At 37.5% G+C, this 19,855-nt stretch overlaps 2 protein-coding genes across 3 annotated transcripts; one reads left to right on the top strand and one right to left on the bottom strand.

Moving 5' to 3' along the window:
* The first annotated feature begins 2,049 nt into the window (after positions 1 to 2,049).
* ddx18 (DEAD (Asp-Glu-Ala-Asp) box polypeptide 18) lies at positions 2,050 to 9,187 on the top strand. Its single transcript, XM_079882031.1, has 14 exons — positions 2,050 to 2,195; positions 2,492 to 2,656; positions 2,745 to 2,948; positions 4,012 to 4,147; positions 4,258 to 4,358; positions 4,456 to 4,655; positions 4,732 to 4,846; positions 6,350 to 6,489; positions 6,597 to 6,758; positions 7,210 to 7,362; positions 7,458 to 7,571; positions 7,724 to 7,780; positions 7,894 to 8,071; positions 8,994 to 9,187. Exons 1-14 carry the CDS (start codon positions 2,084 to 2,086, stop codon positions 9,137 to 9,139), a joined length of 1,983 nt encoding a protein of 660 aa, XP_079738157.1. The 5' UTR covers positions 2,050 to 2,083; the 3' UTR covers positions 9,140 to 9,187.
* A 71-nt stretch (positions 9,188 to 9,258) lies between these two features.
* ccdc93 (CCC complex scaffolding subunit CCDC93) lies at positions 9,259 to 19,615 on the bottom strand. Of its 2 annotated transcripts, none has more exons than XM_079882032.1 (23): positions 19,461 to 19,615; positions 18,532 to 18,645; positions 18,206 to 18,300; positions 17,996 to 18,107; positions 17,559 to 17,657; positions 17,391 to 17,447; positions 17,123 to 17,223; positions 16,334 to 16,370; positions 15,465 to 15,566; positions 15,283 to 15,333; positions 14,837 to 14,923; positions 14,252 to 14,365; positions 14,103 to 14,165; positions 13,764 to 13,837; positions 12,394 to 12,475; positions 12,214 to 12,288; positions 11,708 to 11,779; positions 11,513 to 11,621; positions 11,191 to 11,273; positions 11,036 to 11,073; positions 10,816 to 10,900; positions 10,560 to 10,673; positions 9,259 to 10,432 (listed from the first exon to the last, which is right to left on the bottom strand). In XM_079882032.1, exons 1-23 carry the CDS (start codon positions 19,542 to 19,544, stop codon positions 10,376 to 10,378), a joined length of 1,905 nt encoding a protein of 634 aa, XP_079738158.1. In that variant the 5' UTR covers positions 19,545 to 19,615; the 3' UTR covers positions 9,259 to 10,375. The 2 variants fall into 2 exon arrangements, with proteins under 2 accessions (XP_079738158.1, XP_079738159.1); XM_079882033.1 differs by having other exon boundaries at positions 15,465 to 15,563.
* Between the last annotated feature and the right edge of the window lie 240 nt (positions 19,616 to 19,855).

Genomic DNA, 19,855 nt, shown 5'->3' with positions numbered 1-19,855 from the left:
GCAAAGAAACATGTTTTATTTGTACCCTAGTTTTAAGTTACACTAACAGTGTGTGGTCACACCTGCCACATCAAGTACAAAAGTAAGCTTTAAAGTTTATACTATGTGTGTATAGCTGTTTAACAAATCAGCCATCCTTTTTGTTTGATTGACCGTACAAATCATTTCCTTGGGTTGTAATGTGTATCGGTAGGTTGTCTAGGTTCAGCTTGTGAAATGCGTTGGTTATGAAACAGTTTATTGACAAAAGCCTTTGGTTTCTACTCAGATTCTCCTCCAATTCCTCTGTAGTCATGAGGTCAGTGTAGTTAAGTGAACTTGTAAGGGTGACTTTGTGTGTGTTAGTCATGACGTGGATAGCAGCACACTTCAATGAGCAGCACTGAATCCACAGTGCAATTCCCAAACCCTGTAGCATCCAGACCAAAAAAAAAAAAAAAACGCTTAGCAACACATGCAAAAGACCATTAAATGCAGTTATTTATATATTTTTTTTCAATATCATTTTTTAAAAAGTGTTTACTGTGAGGACTGCTGTCGTTTAGAAAGTAAACTCTTTCACACTCGGTTATTTAACTTGTCTAACAGTGTGCAGTGGTGAACATTTCAAGCACAACAGAATTCTATAATTTCTGAACATTTCAATTTTCAAAATGTGTTGATCGTGATGGAAATGTTGCCAGAACAATCGTGATTTACGTAAAAAAATTAAATATATATTTTTCACATCATAGATAAATGTTTATTTTATTCTTTGTTCAGGTTGTCATGTTCAAAAAAATGACTTTTTGATTTGAAATTAAATCACGAAAATCACAAGGAAAATTAGTACGTGCCAGGTGCACACATTTGAACTATCAAACGCTATATTATTGTTAGTGATCCACGGGCAAGTGTGAATCTCGATAAATCGATCATCCAGTCAACAATTAGAGAGTGTCAATGCTTCACGCTTCATTATGTACAGTACCAAATAAATTAATAATATTCACTACTTAGCATCTTGTTTAACATTTTACTACTGAAGAAACATAAGATACCAAACAAACAATACAATTCCAAGAAGTCCAATTAGCAGCAAAGTAAACAAAAAAGAAATTAAATACATAAATCAAATATTACACAAGGTGTAGTATAAAATATTACACATATTATCATAAAAAAATACCTTATGCATGTTTTTTGTTATGCATTACAGATTTGAAGAAAATCGTTAAATCTTTATGAAAAAGCAAGAAAGTGGGAGGGTTCTTAAAGCATCTGCATTTACGTATGAAGTAATTAACCAACAGTACAATCCCAGACAGCAACACGGTGTCGGCCCAGATCCAGATCCGGTCCACATCTGGTCCACGTGGATTCCACACGGTCCAGATGTAGGCCGGATCTGGGCCGAGACCATGTTGCTGTCTGGGATATTGTTAGTCAAAAATTCACCATCATAATTTACGACAAAAAGACAAATATTTTATAGTTTTAAAATCAGTAAGGTATTTCAAACTTAACCAAACATAAAGGTCATCCCAGAAATTGTATATGTTCCAACGACTCTATATCTGCTTCACAAAAGGTGCACTCATTACAACCCAAATTAAATCTCATTACAAGGATAAATATAATGAATCATTTTAAACTGAACCTCTTTTACCTTTGGTAGAATGGGGAAAGTTAGAAATCTAAGTTCTAATTTGAACTACTTTTTCTTTAGAAAAATCAAAAACAAGAGGTCTCTTTCTACCTTTAGAAGGGAAAGTCTCTATATTTATAAATGTTCTTAAAACTTTAATCTTACAGCTCTCCTCTGTAAAATTAAGACCAGAGATGAAATGACTCAGTCTTGGAATCACAGGTATAATAACAATGCACCTTTAATCAGCTGAACCAAACCATCAGGAACAGCTTTTAACAAAGACACATTTAATTTCCGAGTATAAATAATATAGTGAATAAGGGTAGGCTATTATGGACTATTTGTTTCGAACACAGCAGCAAGGTCTTAAATATTTTTAGTCAGGCATATTATGAGTCAGTCAGCTAAGCGTAGGACCCTACGCAGCACGCACACACGTGTTTGTGTACAGCCATGGCGGACATGCAGATGAAGATTCTGCGCAAGAAAATTCAAAAGAGAAATGAAAAAAATAAACAACGGAAACTTCTCAGATCTCAGAAGGAAGAAGAAGAAATCGGCGGAGGTGATTTTTCACTTTTGTTGTAAAGATGAATGTTACGTATACTTCATTTAGGCGTTATCTCGGACCCACCATGTGATAATCACACCGCTTTAAAATCCATTCGTAAAGTTTTGTCTTATAGTTCAGTCAGTTGTGTTTAACTCAGCACGACATCAATAAATAAATGTAAATAAACCGTAATTATAATGTTGATAAGGGACAAGTTCATCTTGAGCAACATGTTAACGTCGCCGTCAATCATATTGAGTGTACCTGCTCTTTCCTGAAATATGCTGTGTGTGTTTCTTATCTGGCAGAGGTGAAGGTTGTGCTGGAAGAAGCTGATGTGACCCGTGATTCTGCTCCAAAAATCACTGAAGAGCAGAAGCAGCAAAGTATCTCCACCGAGGCCGGCGAAACCTCACAGAAAACCAAGAAGAAAAAGAAAAGAAAATTGAATGGCACAGGCGACTCGACATCCAGTGAGTGTTTAATGTTGCTGTGAATGTATCGTTATAATTACGCAAATGAATGCAAGTATTTGACATGTATACACATACACTCTTATAGGTGTGAAAAAGGTCAAAAAGCAGGATGAAGTTAAAGAGACAACAGAAGCATCAGGGGGAGAAGAGCAGCAAGAGAGTGATGAGAAACAGGAGGAGGAATGTGCAGAGTCTGGGAAGTTTTCAGAGAATGGAAATGAAAAAGAGGGATCAGCTGAGGAGGATGATAGTGATGAAGATGGACCACAGCTTCCTTCTGGGCTGACAGGTAAACATGGCACAGCCGGCTTTGTTAAATACAGTCTGCAATCAGTCATATATTGTTTAGTTTAGTCATATATGGTGTTAAATGGTTTAGTTTGTCTAGTTATCTGCTCATTTAAATGTGAAAAATAATGAGATGTCTGATCGATTTGGCTAGTTTTAGGAAAAACTTTCCAGAAAGTTTTGTTTGACCAGTTGAATAAATTACTGTACATAAATGTAATTGAGTTACTAAATAAGAGATTCATGTGTTATTGCTCATAAAAAAAATTAGCATGGTAATGTAGTCTTAAATTCACAGAAGCTTCTTTTATTCAGTTAACTGGTAAAATGCTTTATTTGACATTCAAAATAACCATTTGAAATGCTTTTCTTTATAAACCAATTAGACTTTTTTGACAAGTGAATTAATTAAATTAAATTATTGCACATATAACTGTAATTGAGTGACAAAATTATAAGAGATGCATGTTTTATTACTAGTAAGATAATCTAATCTTAAATTCACAGAAACTTCTGTTATTCAGTTATCTGGTGAAAAAACAGCTTTACTTGAAATGCAAAATTACCATTTGAAATGTTTTGCTTTATAGTAAATAAACCAATTTATTTGACTTTCTTTGAAAAAGTGAATTAAAAGTGACTACATATATCTGTAATTGAGTGACAAAATGAGAGATGCATGTTTCATTACTAGTAAGATAAGTCAATCTTAAATCCACAGCTTTTATTCAGTTGGCAAATAAATATATATCTATCTATATATATATATTTCAATTTAATAACCTTTTGGACAAGTGAATTAAATAAAAAATGACTACATATTTGTAATTGAGAGACAAAATTATAGATGGTTTAGTAGTAGTAAAAACATAATTTAATTTGAAATCTACAGAAGCTTTTTATTGTTGTTGCTTTATTTGCAATGCAAAATAAATAACCTTTCAAAATGTTTTTCTTTCTAAAAATAAACCAGTTTGTTTGGCATTTATTTAAATTTTTCCATTTAACATGAATAGGTAACGATTGTAACTAGGATTTGTTTTCCTCACTGGTGACTTTCTCAGGTGCGTTTGAGGACAAGTCATTTGCATCTTTGGCAGAAGTGGTCAGTGAGAATTCACTGAAGGGAGTGAAAGAAATGGGCTTTGAAACCATGACAGAGATCCAGCACAAGACCATACGCCCACTGCTGGAGGGGAGGTGAGTCTGCAGTGCATTAGAGATGGCAGGGTTTCTGTGGGACGGTAATTATCACATTTATTTAATTGTCATATTAATGTTTGGGATGTGTGCTCATTCTTTTCCAACAGAGACGTGTTGGCCGCAGCTAAAACAGGAAGTGGTAAAACACTGGCTTTCCTGATTCCCTCCATTGAGCTTATCTACAAACTCAAATTCATGCCCAGAAATGGTGAGTGCACACTGAATGTATTGGCTTTTTCTGATTGTTAAAGTCCTTTTCATAGTGGAGATGTCAACCAAACCCGTAACTGTGGTCTGTTTCCCAGGGACTGGAGTTGTCATTCTGTCTCCCACTCGTGAGTTGGCTATGCAGACATATGGTGTGCTGAAGGAGCTGATGACGCATCACGTGCACACATACGGCCTCATCATGGGAGGAAGCAATCGTTCTGCGGAAGCCCAGAAACTCGCTAATGGAGTCAACATCCTGGTTGCTACACCTGGCAGACTTCTCGATCACCTGCAGGTAAGGCCTTTTACTGTGAACAGATTGGCCACATGGGTCTGTACCGTATACTTGACCTCGCTATTTCTCTCCACAGAACACGCCTGGATTCATGTTTAAGAACCTTCAATGTCTGATCATTGACGAGGCTGACAGGATTCTGGAGGTTGGCTTTGAGGAAGAACTTAAGCAGATCATCAAACTACTGCCTAGTAAGAACCAATGACTTACCTGATCAACCTGACATCACTTCCTTAAACCAGGGTTCCTGTTGGTCCTTAAAGTATTAAGACTTTTGTTCTATTTTTGTAAGCAATTTGCGACGTTCGTCTGTTACAGGACGACTTAGTTTGAATAAAATTAATATTTGTGTAGTGTTCAATGTTGTTATCAATAGAGATACGCGGATGGGGGTATTAGTTCATCCGCAACCGCATCACAAAACTCATCATCATCCGCACCAACGTTTTTTGACCAGATTTCAAAGCCGCACCCGCCCGCCATCCGCTGATTGTTTTGCGGTCTATGGACGATGCAATGCTCTGCTAATGTGAAGAAAGCCTTTGTCTGTTCTAGAAAGGATGCAGCAAAGATATTTAATACTAATGTATGAGGCATAGGCCTACGCTGAGTTTCATTCATTTACGATGAGATGCGCTCTAGTTCAACTTCACAATGCAATGCAAGTGAACGCGGCGCATCGGAGCCTCAATGTCACGGTTATATTGTCTCCTATATTTTATTAAATACATGCAATTGGTTGATGAAACATTTATTAAAATTAAGATACAATTTGTACAAACGAAATTCGCTTTAAAGAAATGCTTTCTACAAAGCAAAACTTAATGAAGTGGTAAAAATCATGTCTGACGATTTACAAAACAAAACTTCATTAAGTGGTAAAAACCATGTCTCCCGATTGCAAATGTTCATTGCTAATGTTTATTATTGCAAATGTTTTTCAGTTGTTTAATAAATCTCATAATGATGGCACATCACTATATCATAGCTTTTATTTCTATCTCAAATGATTGGCGGTCGCTTGGCAAAGAATCAAATACAGTTGGAAACGACGTAGACCATTAATAACACAGACTGTCAACAATTGTTTTTAATTAGTATTTAAACATTCTCTATGATAAAAAATGTTTGTAAAAAATATTTTAATAACACGGTTTTGCCGGTTATAGAGTTGTAATGACGGTGTTCAACTATAACCGTAGGTCTCACGGTTATATGCTAACCGTCACACCCCTAGCAGCTGGTAGTAGTAAAGCCTAGACATTTCAAAACATTAGTCTCGTTGTACTTCGGGATTGTTTATAATTTAAAGTCCCACACGATGCATAAAACTATTTTTTTCTGGATTTTATTTTTGGTTATGCAAACTGTTTTTTTTTTTTTTTTGGTTATGCAAACTCAATTTTAACACATACATTCAACAAAAACTCTTGTCAAGATAGCTAGATAGATTTTAGTAGTATTAGCACCACAATCCTTTTAGTACCTTTCTATAAAGGAGGTGTTATTATTGTACCAGCAAAATCCAATATCAATCAACCTATAAATATTACTGCATAAACTAGTTTCAGTACATACTTATACACTGAATAAAACACCCAGTATGCAACCATTTTAATCCATGACATTCAATTCAGAAATCATAACTTGGATGGTGTGGATTTTGTGCATGACAAATATTTCTCTTTCTCTAGAAAAAAGACAGACCATGTTGTTTTCAGCAACACAGACACGGAAGGTGGAGGATCTTGCACGAATCTCCCTCAAGAAGGAGCCGCTGTATGTTGGGGTGGATGACAACAAAGACACGGCCACTGTGGAAGGACTTGAACAGGTAAACTGCCCTTTATCAGCACCCATGGGTCATGTGTTGTTGGTGTCAAATATTTGAGTTTCACATGAATTATTTGATAATAAGCTTGTGGTTTGTTTTATTTTTAGGGATATGTCGTATGTCCTTCGGAGAAACGTTTCCTGCTGCTCTTCACGTTTCTGAAGAAGAATCGTAAGAAGAAGCTGATGGTGTTCTTCTCGTCCTGCATGTCTGTGAAGTACCATTATGAGCTGCTTAACTACATTGACCTGCCCGTCATGGCCATTCACGTGAGTCATTGAGCATTAATGCAGTGTGATGAATGCTTTTTAAAGTCTTACATTTAGTTATATCATATTTAAGGCCATAATTAGGCCAAAAAAGTCTCAATTGTCATTTCAAGAGACCTTAATTCTGGTGAAAGAAAAACAGGAATCTCGATATGGCTTAATGTGAATATTAAAGGCTCTGAATTAACTGGCGCTGCTGCGTGGCTTGTGGTTTCAGAGCAGGTCACATTTTATATTTATATAATATATAATTACAATTCTGACTTAATGTTTTCCCCTTTTTAAAAAAAATGTTTTAAAGGCTGAAATGTGAGGTTTATAATTTTATTTTTGTCAAAATGGGTATTGTTTGAACTGTAAACCCATATGGTCTTAATTTTATCTATGCAGCTATTTAAAGTTGATCTTAAAAACCCTGAATTAACCTACTTTTGTTTTCATGATTTTTCAGGGGAAGCAGAAACAGACTAAGAGAACCACAACATTTTTCCAGTTCTGTAATGCAGACACTGGCATTCTCCTCTGTACGGACGTGGCTGCCAGAGGTCTCGATATCCCGGAGGTGGACTGGATTGTTCAGTACGATCCACCTGATGATCCAAAGGTGCAGCAGTCATGCCCCTTAGTCCATCAAATTTGTAGTCCAACATGGTTGGTCATTAATTTGTTTTTTAATATATGATTTTTTGGTTATTTTAGGAGTACATTCACCGTGTCGGGCGAACAGCTCGTGGTATTAACGGCAGAGGACATGCCCTCCTGATCCTGAGACCAGAGGAGCTCGGCTTTTTGCGATTCCTCAAACAGGCCAAAGTATTACATCTCTATTGTTAATGTTTTATATTGGCTTTCAGTGCGTGTTGGCTTTGTATGGTCATGACAAGAGTTGAAAAACGCTATAAAACTTACACATAGTTAATAAGCTGTTCAGCATGTCAAGATGCCTGTCTTGTGTTCCTCTAAAGGTCCCTCTGAGTGAGTTTGAGTTCTCCTGGACTAAAATCTCAGACATTCAATCTCAGGTGAGACTTCATATTCAGTCGAATTGAACTAAATCTCTAACTCATTTAAAATTGAATCCCTCTGAAAGCAAATAAATCCATTTAAAATCCGTATTTGCTTTCGTCTTTTTCAGATGGAGAAGCTGATAGAGAAGAACTACTACCTTCATAAATCTGCTCAGGAGGCCTACAAATCCTACGTTAGAGCTTACGACTCTCATTCCCTCAAACAAATCTATAACGTAGAGACACTCGACCTCCCGAAGGTGGCGATGTCTTTTGGTTTTAAAGTGCCGCCTTTTGTGGACCTCAGTATCCTTTCAACACTGAATTACAGTGAATCTTCTTGCATGTGGAACTTGTCAATCATGGAATTGTCATTGTACATGCTAGTTTTCAGAAGTTTGTTTTTTGAAAGAAGTATTAAGGCCTGTTCACACCGGGACGAATTTGGCGCGCGATATTCGCCGACGTTTAACGCCTCGTGACTAAACAAAGGGCGCCAATGTGAGTGTGCACACCGACGCGAATAACGCCACGTGTAAAAAGCGTAATTTTTTTAAAAACGCCTCAGGTTCGTTTTTTTGGTTTGACGCTCACGTGTCTGGAGCTTCTGAAGTTACAGTAAAACACAACTTGGGGGCGCTCAAACACAAAACGGTCTTGCTGAGCACACATACGTAACGGCGAAGAAGATATACGCCGAGTAGCGTCTACACTGCCGGGAAGAAATAAGACGAGGAAGATGCAAGGCAAGATGAATGTAGAGCTGCTGGTCTCGTTGGTGTCGGAACATAAAGAACTATATGACAAACGCGACAGCGACTACAAAAATCTTGATAAAAGAGAACTGTAATGGAGTGGTATTAAGCACCATCTAATGTCAGGGAATGAATTTGCATGTTCACTCGGCTCATCGTCAGCGAAAATCGCTTGGGTGTGAACACAAAAAACGCGTTGAAAAACGCTGGCGAATAACGCGCGCCAATATTCGTCCCGGTGTGTACGGCCCTTTATGCTCAACACAGCTGCATTTATTCTATGAAAAACCCAATTTAATGAATCTTTGCTGAATAAAAGTATTAATTTCTTTCAAAAATAAATATTACTGACCTCAAACTTTTGAACAGTATTGTAGATCAGTACCAAGCATTTATAGAATATACATAAGTTGAGTTCTTTTCAGAGTCCTCTGACATTGCAGTGTTTGGTTCTTAACCGTTCGTTCTCTCAGATGTTCACAGCAGTAAAGGGGTGAAGATGCAGAAGCGAGGTGGTGGCGGAGGCTTCGGCTACCAGAAATCTAAGAACGTCCACAAGGCCAGGATCTTCAAACACGTCAACAAAGGGAAGGGAGACGGCAGACAGTTCTCACGCTGAGATTAAGATGAATGTTTCCTTTTGTGCACCTCTTTTGATCTATATGGAGTAACTATCAGACCACACCATTGTCATTTTTAGTTACTTGTCCTGAAATGTGTGAGAAACTGATCAGTCTGCATTCCATGTCTGTACAGAAATCTGCTTTCAGAAGACATTATATTGTTAGATAGGTAAATTTCTATTGTTACCCACCCAACTCATTAAACATTGAACATTTAGAGAATAATTGCTGTCTGCTCTTTCCATATGAGATTTAACCTACAACCTTAGTAGCAACTACGGCTGTTTGAAGGGTTCAAGACCTTGACAGATCAGCCTATTGATTTTCATTTATGTATTTGCTCTGAAATGGCTTTACAAGTGATGTTAAATGCAGCTGAATATTGATTAATGTTGATATTTAAGGAATTTTCCAAACCATTTATAATGGATTTAAAAGAATAGCAATTTTTATTCATGCACTAATATAATAAACAGTAATGCAAAGTTCTAAAACCTACTTAATGCCAATTTTTTGAGAATTTATGATGTGGATGATTCAACAGACAACAAATGAATTGAACTTTCCAAAGCTATTGGCCTTTTAATGTTTTTTTCTTTATTTAAATGCATTTTGTGCTTATGAACTATGTACAAAGCTGGCCAACAGCACATACTTAAATATTATTTACTGGTCAAATCAAAACCAGCACACTATTATCACAATATTCATGAGGTTGTTTGATTTTATGTTCAGTATTTTGTTAAATATGTTGTAAATGTTCTATGTATTGCCCATTTCCTCAGCCCTAGTAGCCATAAGGGCTGTTATCATTTAGTCGGAGTCAACTGACCACTCAATAATCATCTTTAAATTGTGCACAAGAACTGTAAGTCTCAGCAAGTAGTTCATTCTCCTTTAATGTGTTTTGGTCTTATGGCAGCAGATTTTTATAAACGCTATACAAAAACAAAGGTGATTAGCAAGATAATTTGTGTTATATACATTATGGGTTTAAAGAAAAGGGCATCAAGGCACAAAACATTTCCAGTTTAACAGTAAATTAGTTAAATGTGTAGAACAATCTAGGCTAACACACACATTCTGAACAGCAGAGTGTTTCAGTCCGAAAGCAGATGTGATATCAGCATGAGGCTGCGGTACAATGAAATATCAACATCAGGGAATGTGTGTGTTTTGAAGTGCTATTAGGAAGTTTGTGTATTGAAGGGGTGTGTGTGCTTGTCCAGCTGTTACGATGCTCCCTTTGCCCTCAGTTTAGACAACAGCATCTCATTCTTGCGGCACTCCTGAAACAGACAAGGCCGTGCATTTTATGAATCCGTTTCCTCAATCCAGAATATCAATTATCAATAGATTAATGTCTACACCCTATTTGGGAAGAGGGGGGACATTTTTAGTGTTGTGAGTATTTACCTCTTTAAAGTCTTTGACGGTTTTAAAGTAGAGTCTCTGTTTATCCAGCAGCTCCAGATATTCATCATTCAGCTGATCTCTGCGCATCTTATTCTCCTGTCTTTTCTTTTCCATCTTTAAGTGCATAAATACACGTTAGAAAACCACAATAATGCAATTCATGTTCCTGTCTGAGGGGGAAAAACCACATAGAGTGGAATTAAACCAATTCATATGCAAAATGGAAATAAATGAGCAAGAGTAGCAAGTTGTGTACCTTTATGCGGCTCTGTTTGATTCCTTCCACAATTTGCTCCATCTGTCTGAGAAACTGTTCTTTACTTCCTGAGGAAGCCATGGCCCTAAAAACATATACATACACTTTACCCACATGTACCTGTGCCTTCAGGAAAGACATGTCGAAATTAATTGTAAAGGCTCTTGCTGTAATATTGAGAAACTCCTACATGGATCCTAGAGCTTTATTTGATACTCACTGCTGGAAATGATCATGTATGGAGTTCAGGAGATTAACCTGTGAAAGAAAAGACAGTCTCTTCCACTGCACATCCTTTTAAACACTACCCTCTGATTATAGAGTCTGATTCCAAGAAAACTCATTCCCAATAGCACAGCAAAACAAAGCCGATACCTCCTTCTCCAGGTAAACCTTCTTGTCATCCAGGGTGTTGTAGAGCGTGAAGAACTGTTTTGTCTCTTTGTGTGTTGCAGAAACTGAAAAATACCAAATGATCCATTAAAGAGTGCTTAATAAAGCTGTAAGCCATATTACAACGGGTTTGACTGCGGCCCATCCAATCAGATCTATCAATTGTATAGCCAACATCTTAAAGTTGCAATATAATGGAAATAGCGAGATCTTTTGTATTGTGACGTACATCCAAGTAAAATGGATTAGTGAGAAAAAAAACATGCATTTAGAAAACACTCATGCTGACTTTAAATACAAACACCTTGGCTGTAGAGCTCAATGAAGCGTTTCTGATACTGGGTCAGCTCGGCTCTATTGGGAACCTCGTCAATCTTTCGCTGCAGGATGGCGATTTCGCGATTCCTCTTTGCCTGTAGGGGGCAGTAGAGAAAAACACTTGAGTGAGAAGAATCTCTTGCAATTTTCTGAGAAAAAACATCAGTTCAACTTGACCTACCATGAGCAGACGAATCTTCTGTAGTTTTTCTCGGTCTGTAGTGTATTGCTGATCAATCATCATATTCATCTCCTACAAACACACATGCAGAGGATGAGTCCGAGAAACGAAAGTAGACTGACACAGACCAGCTCCGTTCCAAAACTTTGGCACACCCACTAAGAGAATTGTTTCAAAAAGGTAGGCAGCCTTCTGCGATACCTTCTTTATGTTCTGGAATTTTTTAAGACTTCAGGACTGTGTGACTATTGATGGTGTTACTGTGCCGAATGGCGTTCAATCTGCCATTAAACTCAATAAGAAGATGATACCTTCTTTTGGCCAAATACGAAGGCAGCAATCCCCAAAGCATTGAAAGAGGCAAGATAAAAAAAAATTATCCAAGATGGTGGACAAAGCGAGGTATTGCTAAAAAAAAAAGAAGCTATATCTAATTAAACTTTTTGGGTTTTTATCCAATATTTGTGTGTGCTATGTATGATTATATTTGAGACTGTCACCGGCACCTTCTTATCATCTCCTTCGTCTCCAGATTCCAGCTTCAACTCTTCAATATTCTGCTGCAGACGGGTCATTTCCTCCTATACACACACATAACCGTTAATGAAAGTCATTTCTTTAACATTACTCACTAAAACAGAAAAAAACAAAACAAGTTAATGCGACATGTTGTTATTGTAACGTACACGGCAATGTGAACGGAACATTTGCTCTTGATGTTTCAGGTTTTCATTCATGGCCACCAATGCACGAAGTTTCTCCAGCAAGCTAAAAGATAAAAACAAACATAATAGTTAAAAAAGCACAGACACTGAAACTTTAAAAGAATCATCATGCCTTTTGTCTTTCAACTTTGAGCAAATGAAAAGTGTGAAGTTTCCAAACTTTTAGTCAAGTTTCTCAATTGATTTCAATACACTTTGGTGTCAGCGTGATGCTAAGCTATATATCTGAACTACATATCCCACATTTACCATTATTCGGTGAATTTCGCATAAGGGCGAAAGATTTCCCCACACAGATTTCGCATTAAATTCAGATTGTCGTGTGAAATTGCCATGTCGACCAACAGAAAGCAGCTTATTTTAAAAGTGACTTCTGTGTGAGCTGTACTTCATACATTGTTACACTATTGACAATCAACAATGAATCTCAATGAATTTCGCTAATGTGACTGTCATAAGAATTTAATTATCTTACCTAACTTTTGGAACTGCCTTTATGTCAGGAATGTATGACACATTTTAAAATGTCTAACCAGATAGCTCACTAGGTTTTAGAATCAAGTGTCTGAAATCTAAACTGTCTTTGAGAAAAAGGCTGCATCCGAATATACTGCTCATAACATGAAAATAACTATCCAAAAAGAGTAGTATGTCCAAATTCTACGAAGCCCATAAAGGGACATAGTGAAGAGAAAAAAAATAAAATGGGAGGAAAAATTAATTGGGAATGCTTGCGTTCCCCAGGAAACTTTGCATTCACTCGCAAAGAAAACAAAAGTTTTATGAACGAACACAAAGGAACAAAAAGTTTCTCGGGGTAACGTTAATGCAAACATTATGCGAGCGAACGCAAAAGCACTGACTTATTATTTTCCCTCCTATCTCATATTTTTTTCCACCAACATTTTTAGATTCAGAAACAAACTATTTGCGAAATCAGATACTAGTAACAATTCCACGGATATTTCATATCATAGCACATATAGCATCTCAAGCGCCCACAGCAAGGCTTTTTCAGAAGAGCGCTGACTAAAAACACTTTGGTGGACATTAAGCCCAATTTATACTTCTGCGTCGAACTCACCCCGTAGCTACGTCGAAGGCTGTGTGTAGTGTGTGTACCCTTCGGCCTACCCTGACGTGCACCTCTCCAAAAATGTAACAACGCGTCAATTCCACACGGACCGCAAGCGTTGTGATTGGTCTGCCAGAACCCCTCCCTCAGGTTTCACATGCTCCCTCTGCATGTGTATTTGCACATGCAACGACGCAAAAGTATAAATGAAAACCAACGCGTTATTTAGAGAATAACAGGTGCTCTGTTTACTTACCCAGAATCTGTCTGGGACTCCACATCCTCCAGTGAGCTCAGCTCATGCTCTACCTTTTCAGTGTGCGCTGTGGCCTAAAAACACATACATTAAAGTCGGCGAATGAAAGTTGCGATAGTCTTATCATCCCTATTGTGATGTTTGAGAAGCCGTTTCACTGGGACTTGATTTTGTCCATCAGGAATCGACCACTGGATCATTGTTGTTTGCTATTGCTGTGATCTCATGTGAGTGAAAGGTTGTCCCGATTCATGATTTTCAAAATTTGGATTTCATGGTTACTTAAATGGTCCAAATAAACCCTTTATCTGTCAGTAAATATCTGTCTACCTGTCTTACCTCGGCTAGTTGGATTTTAGCATCCTCACACGCCGCTCTGGCCTCCTGCTGTTTGGATTGCAGCTGGAATAAACCAAGAAACAATGAAGAAAGAAACAAACAGGAGACACAATAACTGATATCAGCAATGTGCGGTATATGCGCATTACCTCTTCCAGCTCTTTTGTTTTTTGAGTGATTTGTTTGTTAAATGACGCCAGCTGACGCCGGTGTTGTTGCGCAGGCCCAAATCTCTCTGGCCGATCCTCCACAGAACGCTCCGCCTGTTCAATCACACGTATGTACAGTAAAGCCTGGCATACATCAAAAGGAATCTACTAGGCATTACACACTTGACACCATTATAAATGGTTAGAGAAACTGGCCATCATACACTAAATGATTGGAGAATCACACACTTATCACTGCGTCCAAAATCGGAAAACATTAGGCGAAAAGTACCCGGATGACCTACTTCCGCCGAGATTCTGAAATGCACAATAGATGGACACTTTTCTATCCCATGAGGCCAGAGGATTTATGAATTGAAGTGAATCGCACAATGATTCACAACCTAGAGAGATAGCTGAGTGAGACGCACCCTGGCTATGACTTTTGCAAACTAACGTTGACTCCTCCAGACTGCAATCCAGAGCAAAAATCTGTGCAAAGGTCATGTAGTGTATTCCAGCATCAACCCTAAAGTGGAAAGGGTCTATTTCTTAGGTGTTTAGTGTAGTTTTCACTATGCTCACCTTTTCGGCATACTCAGTGGCAATTTGCTTAATCTCCTCAGATTGCAGACCCACAATCTGCCCAACTGTGCTGGCTGACAACTTCCCCTACAAAAACACAAAGAAATAGTGTGTAAAATGATCAGACTGTTGACCATTTATATATTCTTGGTAAAATGGCATCTGCTGAAGACATACAAGATGAGTAAATAATCAACTTTAAAAAACAAATGTTCACCCAAAGATAAACTGTCATTCTGACCACATTTACTTTTTTCATTTTCGGGCAAACTATACCTTTAAAAGGGATAATTTCTTTCATCATTACTCATTTTCTTTACCGATATTTTCTTTACTCAAAATATTATTTTATGTTCCACAGATAAAGCAAGTCATCCATGTTTAGCTTACTTTTGGGTGAACTATCACTTTAAACTCTTTAGCATACTATGACTTTAGAAGTTTACCTCCTCGGTTGCCATGGCAGCCATTCCAGTCATCAGGGCCTTGATTCTGAGCTGTAAAAGAATCAAACAAAGCTTCTGATTGGTTGATGGAAAATGAATGATGGTCAGATGAAGAGCTGGTGATTAGGAAGAAGTGAGATTTGATTGAAGGACAAGTGTAGGTTCATATGATCCCAACTGACCTCCTCTGCTGCCTGCAGGTCCTCTTCTTCAGACACTTGGGCCATTCCTGGCGGCACACCCTGCGTGCCCTGAGCCAACACCTGCTTCTGCTCCACTGCCTGCTAGAAACATCATCACATGATCTAACTAACAACAAATCAAAATCAACAGAGATCAGTGCCAAGCCCTCCTCTCAATCTGTGGTCTATTATACCCAGATGGACGCCACAGGGGCGGTTCTACGGTCAGTGCATACAAAAATCTTCGTCAACAGAAATTTTCTGCCAATTTTGTTGCCTGTAGAACTGAAAGCTGAAAACTGAAAACATTTTATATCAGTTTCAATGACATCCCACTGGGTTTGGATGATTGAACTACAATATACACCAGACATCAAGCCAATTGTCAAATGTTTTGCATGCATTATGATTTTGTTCGATGACAAAATTTACCAGAAGTCATCCCACACCTCTTGATCGTATTGATCAAGAGTATTACTAATATATATCCATGATTTTCAACTTGTTTATTATTACTGTAGTTAATATTAATACATTTACCAATACATTTTTTAAATTATTTTTTTTTATCTGTTAACATTAGATAATGCATTGTGAAGTAACATAAACAATGACCAAATGTATTTTTATTAACTAAACATTAACAAAGGTTAATAAATGCTGTAAAAGCTGTATTGCTCATGTTAACTAATATTACAAATAAGACTTCATTGTAGTGTTACCAAGATTTTTACAAATCTATTTATAGAGATTGCATTCACAAAGAACAACTTCTTGGACAAATGAGTCAGCTGCTTATTTGTAACCTTCTCTGACTGAACTTTTTTATGTGATGAGGCAGAAAAATGAAAAGAACATCTGATACTCACTGTGCCTGCTTTAGACTGTTTGCTGAATCCATAGCGCCTGGAAAAACAGAAAATAGATCATTTGAAATGCTTCACGTTCACATTACACACAACATGCAGCTCAAGGCAAGAGTTGGTTTCAAAACACATCAGACTACAGGCATGACACACCACCACATGACAGGAAATTACATGAACGAAACATTTAGATGCAATGTGTGAAGAACAGCACTTGGGAAGATGCAAAAGTAAAGACAGTGCAAAGCCATTACATCTGACCGATAGTCAATCTGTGTCACTCCCATTCTCAGAAACTGAACCTCAGTCATACTCACTGCATATACTGTGATATGGGAAGGCACGGACTGATGAGTGAAATAAGAGACAGATGGAAAGGAAAAGGGAGGAAATTAAGAAATGAGAACATTAGAGGAGTACAGAAACCTGTGAATTAATAGATGCCGTTAATGGAGATTTAAACCCAGCGCTGCTGAAACAATGAGGCAGGAAACAGACCAGTAAAGATGAAGGAAAAAATAAGAGGATGAATGAGGAAACAGAATCTGAATAAAAACTGGATTTGTAATCAAATAAATGCAGCCTTGGTGAATATAAGAAACTTCCTTCAAAAACATTAAAAAAATCTTACTGACCCCAAACTTTTGAAGAGTAATGTTTAAACATCCCCACCAGCAACTACAGGTCTCACATGCCGGAATTATACTTTACATTTATTCTCAGTTCATTTCCAGTTGGACATGATAAGAGTGCAACATCATAAGGTCCTGTGATGGAAGGGTATGACAGTACCTGCCAAACTCCAGCAGGGTGGAATGAACCCGAGACTCTTCATCCAACAGCTCACCAGCATCTACCTGCCGTTTATAACGCCTCTGAGGAGCATACACCTCCTACGCCCAAACACACATGACAATATACAACCATATTTCACCTCACAATATTCTATTATCAAATATAGAAGGATGAACAGATGGCTCTGTAGCTGTGGGGCTCATGGGGGCAATATTAAATTCAGCAGAGATGAAAAAGCTAAGATAAAAGGTTATTGGATACTCACGCAAACATTCACCACAGTACTGATGGCTCGATCCTTCCTTAATGCAAACTCCTCATCCTAAAATAAACACATTTACTGAGTCTCCAAAGATTGAAGATTGTAACATGTTTGATATATTACACTGTTAATACATTCTAATTATATTTCAGTGTTGACCTGTTGTCTCACCTCAGGAAATGCATGTGTTTTCTGGAACTGAGAGATGGAATATGACCTGACATAATCTCCCATCTCCTCCCGGGTTTCAATCGCCTTCTTTACCAGCCACTATAGACCCCACAAAAGATGCATCGTAAGTGTTCTTGCACTGTTTCTCAAGTCATTTAAACTAAATACACTCCTGTAAGTTTGGGGTCAGTAAGGTTTTTCTTTTTTTTCTTTTTTTTAAAGATATTAATATTTTTATTCAGCGAGGAGGCATGTGACACACAGCCGCTGGAAATTCTGCTTTGCTATTACAGGAATACATTTTTTAAATAAACAGTTATTTTGAATTGTCATAATATTTCACAATATTACTGTTTTTACTGTATCTTTGATCAAATAAATGCAGCCTTGGTGAGCATAAATACTTTTAGGTGCCAAAGATATGCAAGTGTACATACTTGTACAACAGGAAAGATGTGGATGAAATCCAACCCTTGGATCTGATGAGGCTCTAATCGGTGAGGACATTTCATTCTGGGCAGAACTGACACAATCTTTTCTGTCAGAGCGCTTAAGTGGAAAAGATACAGACAATCACATTTACCAGAATTCAGTTTTGTCAGTCTTCATTCTTCTTATGTTACTGCATTGTTTAATCTACCACTCACATTTTCTGGCCGATGGTGGAATTTTCTTGGAAGAGTAGGTCAACGTCTATGTCAAAGTTGCATGTAGTTATACACCAAGTCATTCCTCCTACCACCTAAAGTAAAAGCAGAGATTGTTCATAATTAATCTTATGGCGTGTAGAACACATATTTTGTTAATGCTGGAACAACATACCTTTCCAAAAATGTAGTCCTAACCCTATGCTTACCTAGCCTAATCCTAACCCTACCCATAACTTATCCCTAAAATCAGAGGGAAATGACGGTGAATAATTGTTGAAATCATGTTCACCATGGTTGGTACATGTGTGCAAAGTCTGATGTACCTTGTCAAAGGGTGACAGTCCCTTAATGCGTGCTCTAAAATAACCAGCTGCAAGCAACAACTCCAAAATCTCAGCAAGCTTGACACTCTGCTCCTCATCCTCACGTGTCTCCACCTGTCAATCACAGTACATACAGCTGTCAGTATATGACGGTACAGACTCAGCAAATTAAAACACTCTTTAAATAAAAAAAATCTATATTTTATGTTAATACTTTTCTGTTACTTGCCACTGAAGAAACGGAAAGGCAGTATTTATTGATTCTTAAATGTTCTAAAATTCTAAAAATGTATCTAAAAATTGTAAGATTGAGCATTTTTTAAAGGGATAGTTCACCCAAAAATATAAATTCTGTCATCATTTTACTCACCCTCATGTTGTTCCAAACCTGAACGAGTTTCTTTCGTCTGTTGAACACAAAAGAAGATATTTTGAAGAATGTTGTCAACCAGACAGTTGAAGGTAGCCATTGACTTCCATAGTGTTTTTTTTACAACTATGGTAGTCAACGAGTGCCGTCAACTGTTTGGTTACAAACATTCTTTAAAATATCTTCTTTTTAGTTCAACAGAAGAAAGAAAGTCATACAGGTTAGAAAAAACTTAAGGGTGAGTAATGACACTATTTTCTTTTTTGGGTGAACTATCCCTTTAAATACATACATTTGTAGATACCTCATATATTATGCCTGTTATTTATTTTCTTAATGCGTGTATCCTCACTTTTATATAAGAGGAAGTGGACTACTACAACATATGCGTCTCTTTACAATTAGAACACAACATGTAAACAGTGTATTTATATTTAACCGATAAGTTAAGTGGCAGGATTCTCTGATTGAAGCATAACCTTTAAAAAATTAAACTGGCTGCAAATGCAAATGCAAATGTGCACACATGAGGGTTTAAGTGTTTTGTTTCCAGTGGTACCTTGATGAGATTGCCCTCCTGATCATACTGCGCTCCGATTTTCGAGCCCGTTCTCACTCTCTGGAACACAGAGGTGGCCGCCATGTTGATCACGATGTGTCACGTGAGATGGATAACGTGACGCAAATGTTGTCACAGTCAAAACCCATTCAAATGCGTACTACCATATGAAATATAGTGAACTCGTGGTTATTTTGTGTGTTTGACAAAGACGACATACTAATGTTGTATTTGCTTGGTTTAGATTCCCCAGAAGAAAAAATCCATGCTCTCATCCAGCTGACTGGCATGGTTAAAGATAAGGGCAGTATGAGGAACAGTTCTCATTTGTTCAGCTATCAGACCTTATTAAGACATTACAGGTTGTATTATTTGTTAAAGAAGTAAAGTCACAT

This window comes from Squalius cephalus (assembly GCF_949319135.1).
Source record: "Squalius cephalus genome assembly, chromosome: 9".
NCBI lineage: Eukaryota > Metazoa > Chordata > Actinopteri > Cypriniformes > Leuciscidae > Squalius > Squalius cephalus.
The sequence above is the reverse complement of the archived record's forward strand: the minus strand, read 5'-3'. Positions and strand labels throughout refer to the sequence as shown.

Excerpts from the sequence above, each read along its gene's own strand:
- ddx18 (XM_079882031.1), top strand. The coding sequence starts at position 2,084 with ATGGCGGACATGCAGATGAAGATTCTGCGCAAGAAAATTCAAAAGAGA. Across the intron at positions 2,196-2,491 it reads AGAAGAAGAAATCGGCGGAG|AGGTGAAGGTTGTGCTGGAA; the intron begins GTGATTTTTCAC and ends CTTATCTGGCAG. Across the intron at positions 7,781-7,893 it reads TCTCAGACATTCAATCTCAG|ATGGAGAAGCTGATAGAGAA; the intron begins GTGAGACTTCAT and ends CGTCTTTTTCAG.
- ccdc93 (XM_079882032.1), bottom strand. The coding sequence starts at position 19,544 with ATGGCGGCCACCTCTGTGTTCCAGAGAGTGAGAACGGGCTCGAAAATC. Across the intron at positions 14,924-15,282 it reads CTGCCATGGCAACCGAGGAG|GGGAAGTTGTCAGCCAGCAC; the intron begins GTAAACTTCTAA and ends GTGTTTTTGTAG. Across the intron at positions 12,289-12,393 it reads TGTTCCGTTCACATTGCCGT|GAGGAAATGACCCGTCTGCA; the intron begins GTACGTTACAAT and ends GTGTGTGTATAG.